The 24,054-nt window shown below is 44.8% G+C and overlaps 1 protein-coding gene across 23 annotated transcripts in view; it reads left to right on the top strand.

Annotated features, from left to right (window-relative positions):
• EFCAB2 (EF-hand calcium binding domain 2) overlaps window positions 1-24,054 on the top strand; it is a 165,601-nt gene that overhangs the window by 123,481 nt on the left and 18,066 nt on the right. For 5 of the 23 annotated variants that reach the window (XM_077998127.1, XM_028849184.2, XM_077998106.1 and 2 more), the window contains one exon: window positions 3,003-6,045. The exons of 12 other annotated variants lie outside the window; for them this stretch is intronic. In XM_077998127.1, coding sequence (XP_077854253.1) covers window positions 3,003-3,118 — 116 coding nt within the window. In that variant the 3' untranslated portion in view covers window positions 3,119-6,045. Of the gene's footprint in view, window positions 1-453; window positions 6,046-7,092; window positions 7,393-24,054 lie in introns of those variants that run through there. 6 more of the 23 variants (XM_077998084.1, XM_077998137.1, XM_077998081.1 and 3 more) reach the window with 3 other exon arrangements.

Genomic DNA, 24,054 nt, shown 5'->3' with positions numbered 1-24,054 from the left:
GCATGGGCCACCATGCCCAGCTAATTTTTGTAGTTTTAGTAGAGATGGATTTCACCATGTTGGCCATGCTGGTCTCGAACTCCTGACCTCAGGTGATCCATCCATCTTGGCCTCCCACAGTGCTGGTAAAATTTCCTTTTTAAAGAGCTTTTCTGTCGGTGAAGTTACAGCTAATGTAACCTCAATTGAATACTGAGGTCATTTTTAACACTAAAAATTTCCTTTTTTAATGTTAATTGAACCATATATATTTGTTTCGAACATGGCCCATCATACATATATGCATACACACACACGTAAAACCTGCACACTTACATACATGCCAACGTATTTCCTTTAGGAATTCTCTCTGCTAGGCTGATGTGTAAAGTTGTTTACCCTGAAGGTCAGTGGCCTGATGGACAGTCTCCTGAAGCCAGCCTCATATTGGTCACCTTGCCTTCTCCCATACAGAGCTAGAGCTCCCTGGTTCACACATTGAGTCCTGAATGACTCAGTTGCTGATCACTTGTGACAGAATCAAAAGTGCAAGTAATTTGGAGTAGGGAAGACTAAGACTGCATCTACATGCATGACTGGTTTGACCATCCCAACTTGATCCATCTTTAGACGGAACACAGGGAGTGAGGGTAAGAATGCCACGACCATCAGAGCTGCCACCCAAGAACTCTTATGCCGTTGTTAAAATTATCTTAGGGATTAATTTTGATGGGAATGTTACAACTTTCAAAGCATCAGCTTCTTAATCCTAAGGATTAAAGAAAGTAAATCCTAGGTTATGTATTAGGCAACATGAGTTTAGTCAAAATGGCTCAAACAGTTAGCTTTTCCTACTGTTGTGTGCCTACTGTATGTTTAGGATTCAGTAAGTGTAGTAAGGTATAATGATACTGAAATCTTCCTCTCTCAAGGATATTACAATCTTATTGGGGAGATAAAACTAACATAAAATAATTCACAATACAAGACAATAGAAAAATCAATATCAGAAGATCAACCAGGGCCGGACCAGCCTGGAAAGCTCGGTCTGGGAAGACTTAAAGAGAAAATAGGTTTTTTGAGAGGGTAGAATGTATATGGTTAAGTTGAGGGCAGAGGTAAACTCTGATACATTTTAATTCCCTCACACACGGTAGATCTCAACAAATGTTTGTTGAATGAATGAATGAATGAATGAGTAGATGATGAAGACCAGGTGAAGGGGCTAATGAGAGGGAGACATTATTGATATGTAAAACAGTCTGAACAAAAATTGGGAGGTAGGAATGAACATGCTATTTCAGAGAGAAAATAAGCCCAGCTGGCCCAGAGGATAATGTTGGCAAACAGCGGGAAATTAACTTCAGTAGATTTACTAGGACTAAATTGTGGAGTCCCAGGCTCAGGAGTTTGGAATTCACCTGTGGGCAATGGAGAAGTATTATAGGCTTTTAAGCAGATGAGTCACATGGTGTATGAGTGATTGTGAGAAGGTTTTTCTGGTGCTGGTCGGTTTGTTAGATGCATGAGAAAGAGGTTGGACTAGGGAGGCCAGTTAGAAGGTTATTTCAGCATCTGAAGGCACCCAAATAAAGGCCTGACCTGGCAACAGAAATGGCAATGGGGAGAAGGGATTGGTACAGTAGGACTGTCTGTGGCAGGATCCATGGGTCATGATGAGTAACAGAGTGTAGGTGACAAAGATGAGAGCCGAATCAAAAATAACATCAAGGCTCTGCCCTCAATGACAAATATTATGGTAACGCTACTGACTAAAACAGAAAAGTCAGAACAGACTGCAGTGTATACAGAGATGGTGCAGTCACGTGGTTTACTTGGAGGACTGTGTGATAATTTCGAAAATGATATGTTTACAGATAGTTCATGGTACTTAAAGATCACCTATTGAGTATCTCAGTGGACTAAGCATAGGACAGGTATTTTCAAGTAAGAATATATATGGTTTCAATTATTCATTCAACAAGTGTTATTACAAACCTTCTACATATATGAACCAATATGTTTGGAAGTAATATGTAAGATGTAAATTACTATGCAAATCTAAGTTATGATTTAATATAACGGACCCATCAGCTAAGTGTAATAGCAGTTGACTAGTTTGGTAAAATAGGTGCTTAAGAATTGCTAGTTTGAGAGCCTCAGAATTCTACAAATTGTTTTTAAGTAAATTTATGCTTCATAGCAATATAGATTCAAGTTACTTGCACGCGCTTCATAATATTCACAAAGTATCAGCTAGTTTGAGAATATGCATTCTTACAGCCCAGGATGTCATATGATAAACAAAATAAATCACATTGAATCAAGTTCCTACAAGATAGAAGTCCCTAAGTGTCCAGGAATGTGCATTGCATCAGACAGTGTTTAGCAGGAGGGAAGATCTCAGAACAAGTTTTTAAACAAACACTTACATGTTGCTGCTTATATGCTAGGTACTGTTCTACATCCCATTCAAATCACAACACATTTCATCCTCATGACAACCCTGTGTGATAGGTAGTGTCATTATCACCTCCATTTTATAGACAGGTAAACTAAGGTGTGGGGCAGTTAAGTGACTTGCTCAAGACTTTAGAGCGAGTAAGAGGCAGCCAGCATGTGAATCCAAACTTGTGCTTTAACCATGCGGTGATTTTCCTTCCATCTTTAATCAAATACTGGGGCTTCAGGTTGATCCTCTGGTAATCTCAAAAGTTTTCATCTAAATAAATAACCTTGTTCGTGATATCTGTGTGTCTTCCTACTGTTTTGCCTGAAATGACGCGTTCTAGAGGTTGCTTGATCTGTGACATCTGCAGGCTGAAAGAAGTCCAGAATCTGCCAGGGTGTACAATAGCCTTCTCTTTGAACCTCTGGACTGTCGTGATATCCTGGCTCTGCAGCTCCAGGGAGTGTAACTAGTGACAGTGTGGGAGTTTGTGGCTATTAAGCTGACTAGTGGAAAGAGAAAGAAAAAAATCAGATGATCATAAATGATAAATTTTCCTTTTTGTCTCTCTGAGGTGAGCCTTTTTCTCAAGAGGAAATGGAAGAAATGTTGTCTGCTGCAATTGATCCAGAATCAAATTCAATTCATTACAAGGACTATATAACAATGATGGTGATAGATGAAAATTAAATGTTCTAAAGATAATTTCTAATTGAAAGGACAATGTTAGAAATTGCTTCTCCATGTTAATTTCACATCTGAGATAAGAGAATCTAAGGAATCTTAGGATTCCTATATGTGATATTTAATACCTTGTGACGTAACTATTTCTATTTTGAGATACTTTGTTTTTAAAGATGATCATAACACTTTAAAACAAATTTAGTATGTCTAGTCTTAGAGAATGATAAATTACTCTTTATTTAAAAACTATTCTTAAAACATTTTAACATTAGAATTGATTATTATATTCTGTAATAAAACTCAGGTAACCTTCAAATTAAGTAAGCTGACAAAATGAAAATGACTGTAATGACCCAAGGTTTGACATATAAAGATCTTAAGAGGGGGCAGAATGACCAGCAATTGACAATGAGTAGCAATATAATGAAGGCTTCCTTTTTCAACAATAACAAATGCTTCATCAATCTGAGTGTGGAAGGAGATTTATCAAAATAAATATTAATTGATTTTTTATGAGTGCCAATTACGAATGTCATTTGGGATTGTAATAACTGAGTGTAAACATTTATATTTGCTGATCCAGCATGTCACCATTTATGGAGTAGCTAAAGGAGTTGAGATCATTGAAACTAGAGAAAAGAAGGCTGAGTGGAAATTCATAGTGTAAGGTAGTGGCAATTCTCTCTTTGTCTTTAGAATTGTCACCTACTCGGTATATCTGTCATGGGAATATTGTCCTGAATACTGAGTAAGAATACTGAGAAATGTTTTGGTGTGCAAATGTGCAGCTCCTGAAAGAGCAGAATGAAGGACGCCTCTGAGCACAAGCAGTCACAATGGAAAAATAGTCACTATATGGCAACTTACAAGCAAAGGGGAAGATAAGGTAAAGGAGAATGAACACTTTTCCCAACTTAGATATTCTTTTATAACAATACACACACACACACACACACACACGGATCTCTATTTAAAGATGGCTTTACCACCGTATGTGTGTATCTACATAGATGGAAACGTTTCATGTTGCTGGGAGCCTTCCTCAGGCATGCTGTCTTGCCTCCGAAAGATGCAGCTGCTACCCAAGAGACTGTCACTGTTCATTCATTCATGAAACATTGAATGAGTATCATGAGATAATGTGCTAGGAACCAGAGTCCCTAACGAATCCAGGTCCCAGTTTAGTGAAGGAAGCCTGCAAGTCCATCAGCAGCCACATTTCAGACAGGGGCACGTTCAGGGTACCGTGGAAGTACAGCAGAGGGGCAGCTACTTGGCCGTGCAGGGAGGGAGCTTTCTGCGAGATGAAAGGTGCCAGTGAGCAGAGAACGCTTCCCAGGACAGGAAACACCTGACTTTAAAATGAGAAGTTTAGTAAGTGGGCAGCGGGGCACAGGGCATTTCAGCAGGTGAGCGGCAAGTCCAGAAACCCTAGAGGGGTCATGAAACATGGAACCACCTGGGAATTGAAAGCACCTCAGTATGTTTGGAATGTAGGAGATTTGGGGGTCATGATGAGAGGTGAAACTGGAGCGGTAAACAGGAGCTGTATCATTAAGAATATCGGGTTAGGTGTTGAGTTAAGGTTTCAGCGTGAGAGTTTGGACTTTATTCTGAAGATCACAGAGAAAGATCATTTGTAAGCAGCAGGGAAAATAGATTTGATAGGTCAAGACTAGAAGTGAGACCCGTTTGTAGGCCATTTGGTTGGTGGGAGGGGATAGACTGAGAAAAGTCAAGCATGAATCCCAGGTTTCTGGCTCAGACGATGGGTAAAAGTGCCATTCATTCAGATAAGAAATCTGAGGAGCAAGTGGGGCATTGGTAAGCAAAATGGTGAGGTTGGGTACAGACACCTTTGGAGCTCAGCATGTAAGCAGCTTGAAAGGAAAAGAAGAGAGTCTAGAACAAAACCATGGGGAACATCAGCATTTACGGGAAGGCAGAGGAAGAGGAGCCCACAAAAGAGACTGGGAAGGAGAAGCCTGAGAAGAGGAAAGCTGGAAAGAAGTATCTTGGATGCCAAGATCAGAGACAATCGCAAGGAGGGGGCAGTGGCCATGCCAGATGTAGTGGAGAGGAGAGGGAAATTAAAGACGGAAAAAACGTCCGTTGGTGGTAGCAAGGAAGAGTTCTTTGAGGGCCTCTCCCAGAGCAGATGTGGGGAAGCAACAGGGTATGGAGTTGAGTGTGGATTGAGGAAGGAATGGATGTGAGAAGGTTGCAGCCTGGAGGACAAGTTACTCAGCAGTGAAGAGAAGGAAACAGACAACAGGCTGGGGGAGTGATTTTTGGAAGATGGGCAGATGTAGCAAGTTCATTTCTAGTCCGAGGGCTGAGAGCCCGCAGAGAGGGTGAAGGGAGGGGCCGGCTTCCAGAGCAATACAGAGATTTAGGAACAGTGAACCAGCGCCTGTGGTCCCTACCTCATGGCCTCTACTGCCTTTTGGAGAGGAAGGTAGTAGGTTACAGAGCTTGAAGAGAATGGTGTAACTTTAGAATATCTCTTGTGGGAAATGGGAAAAAGAGTTGAGAGAGCCCATGCAAGGATTTTCAAGAAACTCTGGAAGATTTTGTGCTCAGGAGCAAAAAAGAAAAGAAAAAAGGTAGATTGTTCTACCAGGGTTAAGCTTTGTCATGTGGGTGAGGTGGAAGGAGCCAAAGGCCGAGGAATCTGCAAGAACACAGTTCCGAGGGTGTCCGTGGCTAACATGTTAGGGAAAGACCCAGGCAGGAGGACTGGCTAACAGATGGGAGGGTTAGAGGACTCGGGGCTCTAAAAGGGCAAGTGGCTGGTGTTGGTAGCAAGGGTGGTCTTTCCTACCATTCCTGAGTGATAATACGTTTCCTTTGAAATTTGACTTCACTGTGTTCTTAGAGCGTTTCTTTTCTTCTCCTGTGTTATTATATGAATAAATAGTAAGAGTGGCTGATGTTTGTTGACTGTTGTCTGTGTTGCAGGCACTGTCCTAAGTGCTTGACTTACATGAACTCATTTCATCCTCACATCCACCACCGGTGTAGGTGCTGTTAAGTTATCCCCATGTTGCAGAGGTGGCAATCAAGAAGTTACACAGCAGTAAGGGACTGTATCAGCTTTTTCTAGGTTATGTTGTGATAACAGAACTCCCAAAGTCAGAGGTTTACAAGGATAACACTTATTTCTGTTGATGTTTTTTTGTCAGCTGGGGTCATCTGGGACTCTGCCCTACATGTCTTTGTTCTACTCATGGCCTGGAGAAGTAGGATGTCCTGCTGGACGTCTGTCCTGCTTTGCCTGGGGTAGTCCCAGACTACACCCGTCCCAGTGTAATTATTAACAGGTCTCCTTTGTACTCTTAGAAATGTTCCAGTTTAGATGATTAATATGTGGTCATCCCATTCAAAAAATAGTGAGTAAAAACGAGGCGAGGAATCGTCACTTCTGGAAGGCTTTCTGACGAATAATTCCAGCAATGGTAACAGCGGAAGGCATTTCTTCCTTCTCTACTGTGCCAAGATCATTTTCTACCCCTAGGATTACCTGAGATTTTCCCAAGGTAAAGTCCAGATGAGAACTGATGTGCCGCTGGCTTGACCGCGCATGTCAGAATCACCAGCCAGAGATGAGGATGAGCCACATGCCTTCAGGACAGGGCGGAGATGGAGGAGGAGAGGAGTGTGGTGACCCTCAGAACATCAACAGACAGGCTGTTTATGATGGGAACACACTGCAGCTGGGAAGGAGGGTGGCCGAGATATGAAATACCCTTCAAGGTGGACGCATACCCAGGGGCATATCATTCGGTGGCAGGGGCCAGCACGGACATGCAGCATTGAAGCCTGTGCTACAGCCTAATGCGTCAGCCCAGGCACAGACTTGTTTGGAGCACACACAACAGCTCTGAGTTAAGTCCTGTAAGCCATTAAAGAAGTACGGTCTGGTGAATGAACCCTAATCTCGTGATGATCAAGTGATGACATCATATTCTCTCTCTGAGGAGACGCTGTCGTGCGCAGAAGGCAGTAGAGGAAGGTTGCTTCGAGATTGCGTGCCGCCCCAGGCCCCGTCTTCGAGGATTCTTTCAGAAGTTCTGACTGATGTTCAACTTCACATCTTGTCGCACGGGAATCTTCTCTGTTTAGTGTCATAAAGTTGGCTTTATGGAATGTAATTCATTTTTATCTTTAGCACAAATTTGTCTGTTTCTTTTAAGGCCACCAGAAAGCGCAACATAGACTCCCCACAGAAATCTCACTTTATCTCCTAAGCTGCAGAATAAACGTACCTTGTTTGCAAACGGAGCATTTTTCTTTACACTCAAATCACTTCAGTGTGTATTTTGCCTCTTCAGCTCACCGACCTTGCCCTCAGCATCTGATGTAAATCACCGTGCCAGTTCCTGACTGGGAGAGTGCTTAGTCCCTTGCGTGGGAAGTTTGCTTACCCTCATGACTCCTGGCTTCTGCAGAGCCTGCCATACCCCACAGCTTCGCCGGACCCTGTGGAAAGCCGTCTCTGTTGTCACGCTGCTGGGGAAGGTGCGTGACTCAGGGCCCGACACACAGGCCTGAGGGTCCACGATCTTGCGCTCTGCTCCCAGCTCCATGTGTGACTCACTCTGGGTCAGGCGCTTCCCTCCTGTGCGCCTCTGTCTGTCAAATAGAGAGCTCGGCTCTGTCCTTCTCCCTCCTGAGAAGAAGTGCAGAGATTCAGTCCCCTTTGCAGTCACCCAGTGTCTAAGTGCCAAACGCCTAAAAGACACAACAAAGAGAGTCTAAGATAGCAGGCTAGTTGGGATGACGACTGTTCGGTAAGGGCAGGAGTATTTTCTGTGGGATGGAATGTGTTTAGATCTTTGTCTCCTACCTTCCCATCTTCCTTCCTTTCCGTTTTCTAAATCCTTTCATATAAGAAAGTGCCGTGTTTATACAGGCAGTTCCCTGAAGATCAAGGGTTACTACCTTACCCTCCTGGGCTGCTTAAATAAACAGAGAGCCTCATGGTCGCGCGTGCTCCCCTCGTGCCAGGCATGGTGGCTGCCTCCTAGGCCTGCGTGTTTCTGAAAGCGTGGTTGCCAGTCATCTGCTTCAGGAGCATCCGGAGGAGGGTGTTAGAAATCGGGGGTGTGCCCCGTTCCAGACCCCTAAAACAGAATGTCTGGAGGTAGGGTCCAGGAAGCTTTAACGTTCTCAGGGGAGCCTTATGCACGCTTGTGTGTAAAAAGCACTACCTGGGGCTCTGATACTGAATGCAAGTGTGGGATTTGGAGTTAGGCTCTGCTCCTTACTGATTACGTGATTGGCCCAGACATTTAACATCGCTGAGCTTCCCCGGAAGTCGAGGCTGTGGTGAGCCACGATTGCGCCACTGCACTCAGCCTGGGTGACAGAGCCCTTGTCTCAAAAAAATCAAAAAATATTGCTGAGTTTCTTCATCTTAATTTGTAAAGTGGAAAAATCACTTTTCTGGGCTGGCGTGAAGATTAAATGAAATAATAAAAGTGAAAATGTTTAAAAAGCTGTAGGCTCTGACACAAATTATTATTTACAGAAAGCCAGCTAGGCAGAGAGGGAGAGAGAAAAAGAGAGGGAGGGGCGGGGTGGAGATCTGCTGCCTGGGTATGGACAGAGAGGTGGGGAAGTAGGTAGATAACAGAAAACTAATTGGAGAGAATGTGCGCGTCCCTGGGCTGCTGGTGGGGAGACACCCGACGTGTGCTGTCATGGTGCTATTAATTATAAGGCGTTAAGTTTCTTTCTAGAATGTGAAAATAGGAGGCTTTAAGAGGTTTCTTTTTTTCTTCTGCTTTTAAAAATGTGCTATCTGTCATGGTACTTTTAGAGCAGCAGGAATTATTTACCTCATCTAGTGGAGAAAACACTCCTAATCATTTGAAGAAACTGCTATTTTTCTTAAAAAAGAAAAATCAGACCAAGCCCAGTGGCTCACGCCTGTAATCCCAGTACTTTGGGAGGCCGCGGTGGGATCATGAGGTCAGGAGATCGAGACCATCCTGGATAACACGGTGAAACCCCTTCTCTACTAAACATACAAAAAACTAGCCCGGCGCGGTGGCGGCGCCTGTGGTCCCAGCTACTCGGGAGGCTGAGGCAGGAGAATGGCGGGAACCTGGGAGGTGGAGCTTGCAGTGAGCCGAGATCGCGCCACTGCACTCCAGCCTGGGCGACAGAGCGAGACTCCGTCTCAAAAAAAAAAAAAAGAAAGAAATCTCAGAAGAGGCTTCTAAGCATTTATCACCAAACTCAGGAAATGTACTGCAGTATGGTTGGGTATTGCATGACTTTAAATCTGGCTTTTAAGCACGTCAAGATGTGTTTCCATGCTCTAAACGCCTAGTTTTCAAATGTCTGGCTGGCTGGTAACATTCCTGGTTACCAACTCAAGGCATGGTTTGTACTTAGGCAGAGCTTGTTGTTAATGAGAATAGAGGTAAGTCTACTTTCCAGCTAGTCTTGATAATGTTTAAGTTTTTTAGTTCTTCTTTATCAAATCCGATAAGCCTGTCTGTTCTTACCCAACACGACGCAGAGCTCATCCTGGTGGAACTGTCGCCCCCGCCATTCTCAGGAAACCCCCCTGCGTTGGGATTATCTTCAATTCAAGGTTACTTTTTAGGAAACTTTTTAAGTCTCTTATCAGTTTTTGAGGGCTGATGTCATTACAACCAAATCACATCTGTAAATCCCTCGCTCAGTGGGCCGCCTGTACAATTAGTGATTGCACGGAAATAAACAAGATGGAATCAGTGCACGAGCGAAGGCTCCCCGAGCTTCCTTCACGGCGGCTGCCTGCCTTCCTGATACGTGCGTTTCTGCCGTGTGGACCCAGGGAGGATGTCAGTGAGATTTAACTAACACAGAACCTAAATATAAATTAAAACAAATCCTGGTTTTCTTCCTGCACCCTAAGGAGTCATCTTGCATTCCCTGCAGGGGCACCTCACTCTGAGATGGCTGCTTTAGAGAACCTTCCCAGGAAAGGCCCTTTGGGAAAAACGATGTAAAGTATAAAATACTCTAACAATTACTAGAGTGGCTCCCAAGCAATAGATACTAAAGAGAAATTGGAAAATGCCAGTAAACAAAAAAGAAGAGGAAAACACCCTCATTCCACAAAAGTTACCCACCCTTACTAATGCTTTGCTTCATCTCTTCTGAAAGCTTTTTCCAGGGATGTGTCTCTCTGTAGAACTTCTTTAAAATATCACTGTGGAACCTATCAGTTAGGGTCCTTGACCATGAGGACAGAAAGCAGGACTCACTGGAAGGCACCTGGGCTGAGGAAGGGGTGCTTACAGAGCCTACTGGGGACTGGGCCACCAGGCTCAGGCTAACAGGAGCCAAGGGGGCATCGGAGGGCAAAGAAGCATGGTGTAAGAAGATAGCAAACATCACATAACCAGAACGGCCCGTCCAGGGCCGCTGCTGCAGGGGACGGCTTTGCACTGCTTCAGGTTCAGGGCCTGCAAGACACAGCCTGCTAAGCTGAGCTCAGTCTGGCCTGGGCAGGTAAGGGCGGACCTTGCTTCTAGGCAGCCATGTGGAAGGCAGGAATCCTCCAACCACCAGCTACACCCCACTGGAGGGAGCAAATACTCTGGTAAGAAATCAGGGTACTATTGGGGAAGAGAAATAGATAAATAACAAACATGACAATACTACAGGATCAGACCATATATGCTATTATGTAATCTGCTATTTTAAGTGAATACATAATGAACACTCTTTCCATGATAATGTATATTCACCTAAAACATAACTTTGAGTGACTGGATAGTATCTAATTGTTTGGCTATACCTTAATTCATTAATTTAGAGACAGGTTTTGCCGTGTCACCCCAGCTGGAGTGCAGAGGCACGGTAATAGCTCACTCTAGCCTCGAACTCCTGACCTCAAGCAATCCTCCCATCTTGGCCTCCCAAAGAACTGGGATTAGAGCCACCACACCTGGCCTATTAGTTCCTCATTCTTAGTAATTTAAATAATTTTCAATTTTGACTATTATAATAAATTAAGATCAACATCCTGCTAGTTAAATCTTAATTGTTTGCTTAGAATACATTCCAAAAAGCAGAACTGTTGGGCCACCTTTAAAGTGATGGGATCTATTTTTAAGTCCTTTGCTAACATGTTTTCAATCTGTCCTGCAGAAAGATTGTTCCCATATTCTAAACCCTCCCCAGCATATTTTTGCTTTTTATTTTGCAATTAGTTAGGGAAAAATAGTATCTTATTGATCTTTTAAAAATTTGCATTCCATTGATAACCAGAACTTTCTCAAGGCCCACAGCAACTTGCGTACTGACGGATTCCATTGTATTAGCTCCACGAAGCACCAAATTCAAGCCTCACAGATGGTTTCTTCAGATAGAAACAAACCCCTCAGCTGCTATGAAATGGAGCCACAAAGCACAACATTACAGGCAGAATCTGAATTCCAGAGACAGTTTCTTTCAGAACAAATATTATTTGCAGGAGGCAATTAGAATGAGCTACTATTGCACAGAAGACTTAGCAGGAAATGTCACAGATATTCAAGCAACAAAATAGGAACTGGGGAAATAAGCCTGCAAAAGAAGTGAAGAATGACCAACACAGGCAGAACGAGGGGCCGACTGGCCGCCTGCGCCCATGCCAGAATACCAGCTTCTAAGGCTGTGGAAGTGTTTCCTAATACAATTCATCTGCTCATTCAGTCAGCATTCATTGAATTCCCACCATGTGCCAGACACTGTGCCGGGCACCAGAGATGCCAAAATGAGTATGAGACATAGCCCTTGTCTTTGAGAGGTTTCAGCCTCATGGGAGAGACAGGAAGACCAGTAATGACACTGAGCGAGAGTTGTTCAGCAATGTTAGCCAAGTGCATTGGGGTCAATGACAGCAGCTGGCTCTGCCTGTGGGACTCATGGAGGACTTCATAGAGGAAGTGACAGGATGAACTGCAAATGTTTTATGGGCTCACATTGGCAATTTTGCTGCCAATACCTCGTGGGTGAGAATGTTCTAGAACGAGATGGCTTGAGGCTAATGCTGCAATAGCTTTTTAATAGCATGGCTTAGGGAAAAGAGTGCTGAATTCCAGCTGTACCAGGTATAGGATATGTGACCTGGGGAAAGTCACGTGATGTGTCTGTCCTCTCTTGCCCATCTGTAAAGTGGCAGAAACCGTGGCTACCTTGTAGGATTACTCTGAGCATGATGGGCTCTGTGCACATAGGGCTTAGTAAGTGGTATCTACTATTACAAAGTGTTGAGTAGCCAGGCGCGGTGGCTCAAGCCTGTAATCCCAGCACTTTGGGAGGCCGAGACGTGCAGATCACAAGGTCAGGAGATCGAGACCATCCTGGCTAACCTGGTGAAACCCCGTCTCTACTAAAAAATACAAAAAACTAGCCGGGCGAGGTGGCGGGCGCCTGTAGTCCCAGCTACTCGGGAGGCTGAGGCAGGAGAATGGCGTAGACCCGGGAGGTGGAGCTTGCAGTGAGCTGAGATCCGGCCACTGCACTCCAGCCTGGGCGACAGAGCGAGACTCTGTCTCAAAAAAAAAAAAAACAAAAAACAAAGTGTTGAGTAAATATCTGCTGAATGAATGAATATAAATATTTTCTCCATATAGTAAATATCTTCAATTATATAAGAAGGTTGGGTACAGGTGTTTATAGGATGTCCGGGAGTAAGGAAGTCCATTTTCCTAAACTTGTGACCTCAGGGACTTCATGGAAAGGGTGTACGTGTCATTTTAACTTCATTCAATAAAATATTTAATTAGTGATATTCTATGCTGGAAACAGTTCTAGTAAACTGGTTGGGTGTGGTAGCTCACGCCTGTAATCCTAGCACTTTGGGAGGCCAAGGTGGGTGGATCACTTGAGGTCAGGAGTTCGAGACCAGCCTGGGCAACATGGCAAAACCCTCTCTCTACTGAAAGTGCAAAAATTAGCTGGGCATGGTGGCGGGCGCCTGTAGTCCCAGCTACTTGGAAGGCTGAGGAAGAAGAATTGCTTCAACCCAGGAGGCAGAGGCTGCAGTGAGCCGAGATTATGCCACTGCACACCAGCCTGGGTAACAAAGCAAGATCCCACCTCAAAAAAAAAAAAAAAAAAAAAAAAAAGAAAAGAAAAGAAACAGTGCTAGTAAGCAAAACAAAGTCCCCATCCTTAAGGAACTTGAATTCTGACTGTGAGGTTGACCATAGGAGGCAGATAATACATCCGTAAACATATGTCATGTCAGGATTAACACTATGAAGAAAAATGAAGCAGGATAAGGGGTGAGAGTGATGAGGTACTGTCCTGTCTAGAATGACATGGAAGGCCCCTCTAAGGAGGGGATCTTGAGCAGTGGCCTGAAGGGAATGAAGGAGCTTGGGGAAAGGGCATTCCTTGTAGAGGAACATCAAGCACCGAGTGTCTGGCAGCCAGAAGGATCAGCAAGGAGCCCCCAGGCCTTGGTAGCCTGAGTGAAGAGAGAGAAGCAGATGAGGTGGGAGAGGTGGGCAGGCCCCCGAGCATGAAGGGCCTTGTGGGCCAGGAAAGGATTTGGAGCTAAATGTGAAGAGAAGAAGAGAAGCCATTGAATGGTGCTGAGCTGGTTAGGGGACATTACAAGGGAGAGGGCGTCTCAGGTCAGGGTGATAATGGTGGGTAGTGAAAGGTGGTTGGATTTGGGATCTATTCAGAAGGTAGAAGCAACAGGATTTCCCAGTGGATGGGTTGGAAGTAGAGGAAGAGACTCCAAGAATGATCACAAGGTTTAGGCCTCAGCAACTAGATACTATTCGTTAAGGTTTGGGGGAAGATCAAGAGTGTGGTTGGAGACGTGTTCCCAGCTGAGAAGCCAACCAGACATCCAGGCTGTCTACATAAGTCTGGAGCTCCGGAGAGCCTGGGGTTGGAGTGGTCCGTGTACAGAAGATGTTTAAAGCTGTGGGGCTGGATGGGATCACCTGAGGAGGGAGGGTGAGTAGGGAAGAGAAGGGCTCTGAGGGCTGAACCTGTGGGCAACCCAAAATTAGAGACAGGGAAGGAGAAAGATCAGCAAAAGATACAAGGCAAACATGATATCAGGGCAATCCCAGTTCCTATTCGGTCCCCCATCCTGTGTCCCCAGGACCATTTGAGGGCCTCCATCACCCAGGTGTTTCTTTTCAATGGTCCTTCAGAGTCCCTGAGGCAAGCTGCACTCACATAGACTAGAAAATACTGCATGTATTTTGTGTGCAACTCTGTGGTAGTGCCGTGTTTTTCAGTTGCTTGTGAGATCTACGAATATCCCTTCTCATCACATTCAGGGTGAACTGTCCTGATCCCATGGTTTCTCAGTGTCTCTGAAATTCTTGTGACCTTCAGTCCTGAGGACCAGTCTTCTCTGAGTAGGGAGGCCGGGGGTCGAGGCCGGGCCTCACTGCCATTGTTTCTGGCTGCATTACCAATTAAAGGAGTTCAATCCAGCTGAGCTAGTGTGGCGGCTGCCAAAAGTAAGCCCTTCACAAAAATGGTGTGCTTAACGGCAACTGCAGAGACATTGGGGGTTCTTAATTTTAAACTATCAGAAAAGAAGTAACGGGCAATATGTGATTCTCAGGTGTGAAATGCAACCATCACACGCTTGTCCCAGAAACACAGTTTCATTTTTTCTAAATCAAGTGTGACTCCAATCTCTTACTGGCCAATCATAGTAAGAGGAGGCCTGGGGGTTTACGTGGTACCTCTAAAACCTAACAATATGGACCAAGAACATGACAATTGTTGAACACCAAAACTGGCTCAGTCACCTACGTCATCACCTGAGCAGCCCTGTCCCCTCCCCACCGCTGCGGAAACTGGAATGACCCTGTGCGGAAACCAGTGAGAACCTTGAGCAGTTCTCTCAAGGTGGGGCTTTTTCAACAGATTGTTAAAAGGACTGTATTGACATGACGTTTGTCAAGCCCATAGTGAGACAAGAGGAGAGGAAGCTGTGTGTAAAGCCAAACCCTAAAACAAAGGAGGTTCTTCCCTCCGGTTTGCCCACCACCCAGCAGCACAGCCACCAGCCCTGGTCACCCTCCTCATGCTGGGATGCAGCCCCGCCCTGCCCCGACACCAGCCCACAGGCCACAGGCCCTGTCAACAGCCTTCCCGTTCCCGGCCCAGAGACCCCACCTGCTCTCTCCAGACAGTTCAGCGTTTGTCCCTGCGAAGGCTTTCTGAAAACAAAGACCTGTTAATTCTGCCCTGTTTGCAAGCGAAGCCCCAGTTCTCTGGTACTCAAAGCACACGCTGCTCTCTCGAGGGGGTGGTGAGAAGAGGATGTGAGGAAGGATGACTTTTTGCTTTTTTCTCTTTTAGCAGAAAGAACAAAACAAAAAACAGTAACTTCATAAATCATCCTGCCAGGCAGAGAGGAATCTCCCATTTTCAAGCTACAATAAATGTGTTTTTGTAAAATGTTTTACTGTACAGAGTTAGTAGACAAAGGTACAGTGAATCTCCATGTAACATCACCCTCCGCGCCGGCCATCAACTCGAGGCCAATCCTGTCCCCATCTCCAGAGGTCACCTCCCTCATAATTTTGAAGCAAATGTAAAGCATCATTTTATTTTATTCATAATTTTTTTCAGTAGGTATATTTAAAAGATACCTAAAAGATAAAGACTCTTAAAAATTGCCTATAATACTATAATCATCCCTTTAAAATAATAATGATTTGGCCGGGCACGGTGGCTCATGTCTGTAATCCCAGCACTGGGAGGCTGAGGCGGGTGCATCACCTGAGGTCAGGAGTTCGAGACCAGCCTGACCAATATGGTGAAACCTAGTCTCTACTAAAAATACAAAAATGAGCTGGGCATAGTGTTGTGTGCCTGTAGTCCCACCTACTTGGGATGCTGAGACAGGAGAATTGCTTGAACCCGGGAGGTGGAGGTTGCAGTGAGCCGAGATCACGCCACTGCACTCCAACCTGGGCGACAGAGTGATACTCCATCTCAAAAACAATAATAATAATAATAATAATAATAATAATAATAATAATAATAGTTTAATGTTATCATATAGCCAGTGTTGAAAAGATCAGTTTTCCCATAAATGAATAAATGACTCAAAAAAATACAGAGGCCTGGCGCAGTGGCTCATGCCTGTAATCTCAGCACTTTGGGAGGCTGAGGCTGGTGGATTGCCTCAGCTCAGGAGTTCGAGATCAGCCTGGGCAACATGGTGAAACCCTGTCTCTACCAAAAATACAAAAATTAGCCAGGTGTGGTGGTGCACGCCTGTAGTCCCAGCTACTCAGGGGGCTGAGGCAGGAGGATCACCTGAGCCTTGGGAGGTTCAGGTGAACCGTGATTGGTCTACTGCACTCCAGCCTGGGCAATAGAGTGAGACCCTGTCTCAACAAAATAAATAATAATAATAATAATAATAAATGCCTCACAGTTTGAATTAGGAGTCAGGATTCAAACTGTGAATCTTGTGATTTGTTACCATGGGTTTTTTGTTTGTTTGTTTTTTGAGATGGAATTTTGCTCTGTTACCCAGGCTGGAGTGCAGTGGCGTGATCTCGGCTCATTGCAACCTCCGCCTCCTGGGTTGAAGCGATTGTCATGCCTCAGCATCCCAAGTCGCTGGGATTACAGGCACCCACCACTATGCCCTGCTAATTTTTGCATTTTTAGCAGAGAAGGGGTTTCACCACGTTGGTCAGGCTGGTCTCGAACTCCTGACCTCAGGTGATCCACCTGCCTCAGCCTCCCAAAGTGCTGGGATTGCAGGCATGAGCCACCGTGCCTGGCCTGGCTAGCATGTTTTTAAAGTTTATTTTAAGGTTTTTAAAAAAAAATTTTTACTCCCAACCTTTGTCTTATCCTTGCAGTTCAATTATTGAAGGAACCACTTGTTTGTCCTGTAGAATTTTCCACATCCTGGTTTTGCTGGTGGCATCATCATGGTATATGTAATTACTGTATTTGTCTGTCTGCTCTACTTGATAAGTTGGCAGTTGGATCTAGAGCAAATTCAGGTTTGATTTGGAGGGACCAAATTACTTTACAGGTGTTGTATCCTTCTATCAGGAAGCTCATGATAGCTGATTGTCTCTCTATGACGTCAGTACTATTGTTGATGAACACTAGGTCTATATTAATACATTAGGGATTGCAGAATGGTGATGATCTAATTCTATCATTCTTCATTTATTAGTATTTCCTTTATTTATAAGTATTTTCCTTTATCAGTTTTCAAAATAATGATTTGGTTTCTCAATATTCCTTAACAGCAACCAAGTAGTTTTTAAAATTATTTTTTAAAATTGATGCATAATAGATGTACATACTTTCAGGGTACATGTGATAATTTAATATATTTATATCAAGTATTTTTTGCTTTTTAGTATTATTATAAAGTCATGAATATTTGGTATATTTCAATCCATGGTCGTCATTATTCTTATTGATGTTCACAGTATCGCATTTTTGAATAGTAGGAGCTGCTTCAGGCTGGATTCTAAAAGCCTCCTGGATATATGGCATAAGATGATTTAGGTTCATCTTGTGCCGTATTGGTTTCCAATGACATTATCAATCTTTTGTGACACGAGATCGGGGCCATCAGTGGGCCTTTGCTAATGACGTGTTATTAGGGAATAAGTAGAGGGAAAAGTTTGCCTTGTGTTAGAGATTTACAGATCATTTACTTGTGTTTGCACCATGTTTCTACACAATAGTGCACAGACACACAACTCACTGGTTAAATGGAGACCACAGAAATCTCTGGGATACTTTATGAGCAGCCTAATACCTCCTGATTCTACAAGCTGGATCGGAGAATGCGTCCGGAGCCTGAGGCCAAACTGTGGTCCTACTATTTCTCAAATCAAGACAGGATTCATCTATGGGGAAAACAATGTATATAGAACCTTGGAATCCATTGTAATAATCAATGTCATTAGTAACTTTATTTGATTGATTGATTGATTGATTGATTTTTGAGATGGAGTCTCATTCTGTCGCCCAGGCTGGAGGGGAGTGATGTGATCTCAGCTCACCGCAGCCTGCACCTCCCACGTTCAAGCGATGCTCCTGCCTCAGCCTCCCGAGTAGCTGGGACTCCAGTAGCTGGGACTCCAGGCGTGCACCACCACTCCTGGCTAGTTTTTGTATTTTTAGTAGAGATGGGGTTTCGCCATCGTGGCCAAGCGGGTCTCAAACTCCTGACCTCAGGTGATCCACCCGCCTTGGCCTCCCAAAGTGCTGGGATTACAGGCATGAGCCACTGCACCTGGCCACTTTAAATCCCAGTGGCAGGAGTACTTACAGATTTGCCTTTAATTCCCATTTGTTGGTAGAACAAAAAACATACAAAACAGAGTAGGAGGCAGGCCCATTACAGACTTTCAAAAAGTGATAAAATGTGATAAAAGCAAAGCTTCACACATCCAATCGGATGTCTTCCTCATACGGGAAGGAACAAGTAAGCAGCCAGAGAGGCCAAGCGTTGTTTATTTCAGTCCTCCACCCTGTGAGGCTCAGGAGGATCAGAGGTGGTCCTGTGTGGTCAGGATAGGGGACCAGAGGAAGGAGGTCTGGGAGGCACTGCTTGACTCAGAGCTTCCTATTGCCTGGAGCTGGATCCACTAAAGAAAAAGTGCGGAGAGGAAGAGTGGCAGCTTGTGGAGTGGGCTATGGCTGGAAACCGGGGAGAAGGTGATGACAGAAGAAGGCCCATTCTCGGTCTAAAATCTGTAAACATGATCCTAAGAAGGGAGAGTGGGATTAGGGATACGACAGAGTAAAAAGAGGCGGGGAAGTTGCAGACTGAATATGCAGAGCCAGAGACAATGACTGGTTGGTTCAAACTTTCTTTTCTGGGACAGTGGAAATACGAAGAGGTACTCACTGTGGTGGGGATGTGGGATATAGGAGAAGAGCCTGTGGATGGGGCACAACCAAACCTAAGTTATTGTGCAGCTGGTTTTGCAAGACACTGATCACCAGCATAGGTGGTTAAAAAGGGACTTTCTATTCAGAAATGTTAACCCGTAAGAATAGGATAAATGGGCCAGGTGCGGTGGCTCAGGCCTGTCATCCCAGCACCTTGGGAGGCCCAGGTGGGCGGATCACCTGAGGTTAGGAGTTTGAGAACAGCCTGACCAACATGACAAAACCTCCTCTCTACTAAAAAGACAGAGATCAGCCGGGTGTGGGGGTGTGTGCCTGTAATCCCAGCTACTCAGGCGGCTGAGGCAGGAGAATCACTTGAACCTGGGAGGTGGAGGTTCCAGTGAGCGGAGATTATGCCACTGCACTCCGGCCTCTGGGACAGAGCGAGACTCCGTCACAGGAAAAAAAAAAAAAAGAATAGGATAAATGGACCCCCATGTATTTATTAGGCATTGCCATTAACATATGGCCAATCTTGCTTCACCTCTTCTCCCTCAACAGTTTCCCTCACCTCCATCCTCAGCCCTGCTGGTTATTTCAAAACAAATTCTAGACATCACATCATTTCATCTGTAAATGCTTTCATGTTATCTTTACCAGGTAAGGTAGAGATAAGGACCTCCTTCCCCTTTTCCCACACAACCATTAAACCATGATCATATCTTAAAAAGCTAACAATAATTCTGTAATATCTGATATGCAGTATTTTCAAATTTCCGCTTTTGTCTCATAAATATGCTTTTATCATTGGTTTATTCCAGTCAGGATCCCAACAAGGTCCTCTTGTTGCATTTGGTTGATGTGTCTTTAAATCTTTAACATTCTCCTCCCCTTTTGTCCTTGTCTTTCATTTGTTGAAGAGCCTGGTCTTTGGTCCTGTAGAATTGTCCACATGTTGGACTTGTCTGATTGCATTTCTGTGGTTGTGTTTAACACGTCCCTCTATTCCCTGTATTTCCCACCAGTTTTTATATCTAGCGGCTCGATCAATGTCAAAGTCAGTTTTGTTTTTTTTCTTTTTTTGCAAGTCAACTTCATTGGAAGTGGTGAATTTTTATTGCCTTCCTTCAGGAGGTAACATAATGTCTGGATTGTCTCTTTTTGTCACTCCTCAGACTCAGTAGCTGTCAGCCTGATCTAGGCTGTATGAAGCTCTCCATCAACCTGTCACCTAATGGTTGCCATTAACATTATTTTAGTAGGAGTTGCAAAATGGTGATTTTTTTTTTAAACGATTCTATCATTCCTTCTTCATTTATGCAATGGAATTCCTCTATTAAAGATAATTTTTTGAAGACCAGCCTGGGCAACATGGAGAAAGCCCATCTCTACTAAAAACAGAAAAATTAGCCAGGCATGGTGGTGTGTGCCTGTAGTCCCAGCTACTCAGGGGGCTCAGGGAGTATAACCTGAGCCCGGGACATGGAGTTTGCAGTGAGCCATGATCACACCACTGTGCTCCAGCCTGGGCCACAGAGCAAAACCTCGTCTCAAAAAGCAAAAAAACCCAAAAACCCAAGATAATATTCTGCCATCAACTATTTGGCTTCTTTCAAATACTGTTTGCTCAGAAAAGGCACAGCAGTTTGCTGCTTTTCTGTAATTTTTCAAGCAAAATATTTCTTGATTTCTCTTGAAAACATGCATTTTTGGCTGGATGCTCAAAATGCCTTGGGAGGCCAAGGCAGGAAGTTCACTTGAGGCCAGGAGTTTGAGAGATGCCTGGGCAACAAAGTGAGACCCCATCTCTACAAAAATTAAAAAAAAAATTAGCTGGGTATGGTGGCACATGCCTGTAGTCCCATCTACTGAGGAGGCCGAGGCAGGAGGATCACTTGAGCCCAGGAGTTTGAGGCTGCAGTATTGCACTCCAGCCTGGACAACAGAGCAAGACCCTGTCTCTGGAAAACAAACAGAAACATGCTTTTTACCTTCATAAGTGTGTGTGTGTCACAGGTGGACCTTAAAATTGCCTGTGTCCCTTATGAGACGTCTAAGCCTCCCTTTGGCTTGTGTGCTAGCCAAACCACACTTGGTAACATTCTTCTTACCTTATTAGTTTCTGGTGATTTACAGTGTTTGCATTAGCAGTTACACTGCTATTTCTGTCACAGTGAATCTCTCTGGGTGGAAGTGAAGTGTTTGGACTTGATTTAATGAAGCTATTGTAGACTGATAAAACAGGTTTCAAATATCATAGGGTTATAAGGAAAAACATGATTTAGAAGAATTATGTAGATAAATGATGACAGTACACCATGAATTCCATAATAATTCTGAATATAACTCTTCCCTAACTATGTTAAATAACTAACATTTACAACCATTTAAATATATTTCAATATTTAATATATTGAAATTGTATATTTAAAATAGTGTATATTTTAAAATAAGAAAAATGTTCACACAACTCAAACTTGCACCTTGTTTTATCTATGTTTCTTTCATTTTAAGTCTTGTCATTCATCAATATGAATTGGTTATCAATAAATTTGGATTTGGAAGCTAGGTAGAAAGTTGGGAAAAATCTCTACAGGAATAACCAGGATTAACCAGATAATTTCAAGATTTTCTTGATCTAGGAATTAAGAATTCATATGATATGGCGGCCAGGTGCGGTGGTTCACACCTGTAATCTCAGCACTTGGGGAGGCTGAGGCTGGCGGATCACCTGAGGTGTTTGAGACCAGCCTGGCCAACGTGGCAAAACCCCGTCTCTACTAAAAATACAAAAATTAAGCGTGGTGGCATGCACCTGTAATCCCAGCTACTCAGGAGGCTGAGGTGGGAGAATCGCTTGAACCCGGGAGGTGGAGGTTGCGGTGAGCCGAGATTGAGTCACTGCACTCCAGCCTGGGCAACAAGAGTGAAACTCCGTCTCAACACAAGCAAAACAAAAAATAAACAAAAAAGAATTCATATGACATGGGAACTAGAACTGTTTCCAAACAGTTATAATCCAATTCCAAAGAAACATTGCACTTCTGGTTTCCTGATGATGTCACCCACATATATGGCTACATCAAGGAGTCGGGTCCTGAGAGCAGTGAGGCAGGAGCAAGGTCGAGTGGGCAGGCGTGAGAGCCAAGCACAGAGGCAGAAATGGAGACTCTGCACCCAGAACGCAGAAAGGAGGCAAGTGGGGTCGCCGGCCCAGGCACTGTGGGACTGCACACCACACCCAAGACTAACTTCCCTTAATAAACACTAAGTTAATCTTTACAACTCTTCAGCAAGGCCGTGCCACCCCGGTCCTTCTGTTCTGATCGGAGGACCTTGCCTCTCATTCGGCAGAGAGCGTAGAACCTTTGGCCTCTAACACCACCAAATGTCCCTTTCACAGAGGAGATGGCATCTAAGAGCTCTAGGGGCAGAAGTGCTGCTGCGGGGCCCTGATGGGGCAGGGACTGTGGCGCAGGTCACTGCCTGCCTTTACTGTCTGACACGGGCTCCCAGGGCTGCTTGTATCTGGCAGGGGCTCCTCCTCCACGCTGCCCTCTCCTGGTTCCCAGTCCTGCTTGGTTTCCAGGTGCTCAGAGCCCTCTCTGCACCACCCCAGGCACCGGGCTCAGCCCCTTTTTCAGAGCTACCCTTTAATTGGTGACACTCTCCACTACCAACCCCAGCCCAGCCCAGATTCCCTCCAAGCACAATTGTGCCGAGCACAGTAGCCATCATCTGTAAGCTTACCTGTGATTTCATCCATCCTCACCTCCTCATCTCCACTCTCAGAAGTCCCCGCGTCCTCCTGAACGCAAACTCCTCCTCTGCTGTTGTTCCCACTCGGGGCTGCCTCCTCACTGACCTTCCTCCACCAGAGATTCCCTCCGTGCTCTCCCCTGGACTTTGTCTTCACCCCTGTGCTTATCGCTTTCGGACCACAGTCTTAGTCAAGTTCACCCCATCTTTTCAAAGAACATCTTCCCCTCCTTTAGACTTCTCTCCCTGTCACCCACCCGTCACCCACAGTCTCTCTTTCCCTCCCTCCACCGCCAAGCATTCTGAAGAAATGTTCCCCTTGCCCTGAGCTCGTCTGCCCCTCCCTTCCATTCCTGGCCTCCTACAGTCTCACTTCTGTTTCCATCACTACCTGAGACTGCTGAGGTCCTCAGTGACATGCCCATTGCCAATCCCAGCAGCCTGTGTCCAATTCTTTACGTTTTTTGAATTCACTGCAACATTTAATGCTTGCTGGTGACTCTTCCTTGCTGAAATTCTTCCTTGGATGAAAAGACGCATTCTTTCCAGGTTATTGCTTTTCTCTTTGACTATTGCTTCTATGTCTTACTGAGGCCTCTTTCTATTCCCACCCTTAACTATTAGTGTTCCCAGGATTCTAGCTTCAGCTCAACTTCTTTCATCTCTCTCAGTGGCCTCATTCATCCCCATGACCCCAGCGACACTTGCCAGAACTCCCAGATCCACACCTTTGATCCAGCCTTTCACTGAGACCTTCTCCAGCTGAATGTTCTGCTGGTCTCTCATATGCGGCAAAATCTGCTCCTCCTCCTCTCGACTATCTTTTCTGTCCAACCTAGACCACAGGCATCAGTCACTAGGACTTGCCTCAGTGTCTCCGGGGTCCCTCCTTCCACTCTACTCCTATAATACAAGATGATTCCAGCCCTCATCCCCTCCTGCCTTGACAATTGCCATAGTCTCCTAACTCTGCCTCTAGACTCTACCCAGTCCGATCCATTATTCCTCTGCTTGTAGAAGTATTTTTCTAAATAGATACGGTCATGGCTTGTACCTCCGTATGGGTTTTGTTGAAAGCAGACCCTGAAACGAGGATTCCGGTGTAGATGACGTATTTGGGAGGAAACAATAGTATGTGAGTAGGGAAGGAAGATAGGAAAGGGAAGCCAGCCAGTAAAGGGTGTGTTGTCAAGCCACTTACCACTGCAGGTAACTGGAGCTGAATCTTGCTGGGCACCTCTAGGAGTCCGTAGAATATGTGCCTCGGAGGTGTCCCACCTGAGGGGCGAGAGAGCTGGGTTATTTATACTCCAACTCTC

This window comes from Macaca mulatta, chromosome 1 (assembly GCF_049350105.2).
Source record: "Macaca mulatta isolate MMU2019108-1 chromosome 1, T2T-MMU8v2.0, whole genome shotgun sequence".
In the NCBI taxonomy this organism is placed as follows: domain Eukaryota; kingdom Metazoa; phylum Chordata; class Mammalia; order Primates; family Cercopithecidae; genus Macaca; species Macaca mulatta.
The sequence above is the reverse complement of the archived record's forward strand: the minus strand, read 5'-3'. Positions and strand labels throughout refer to the sequence as shown.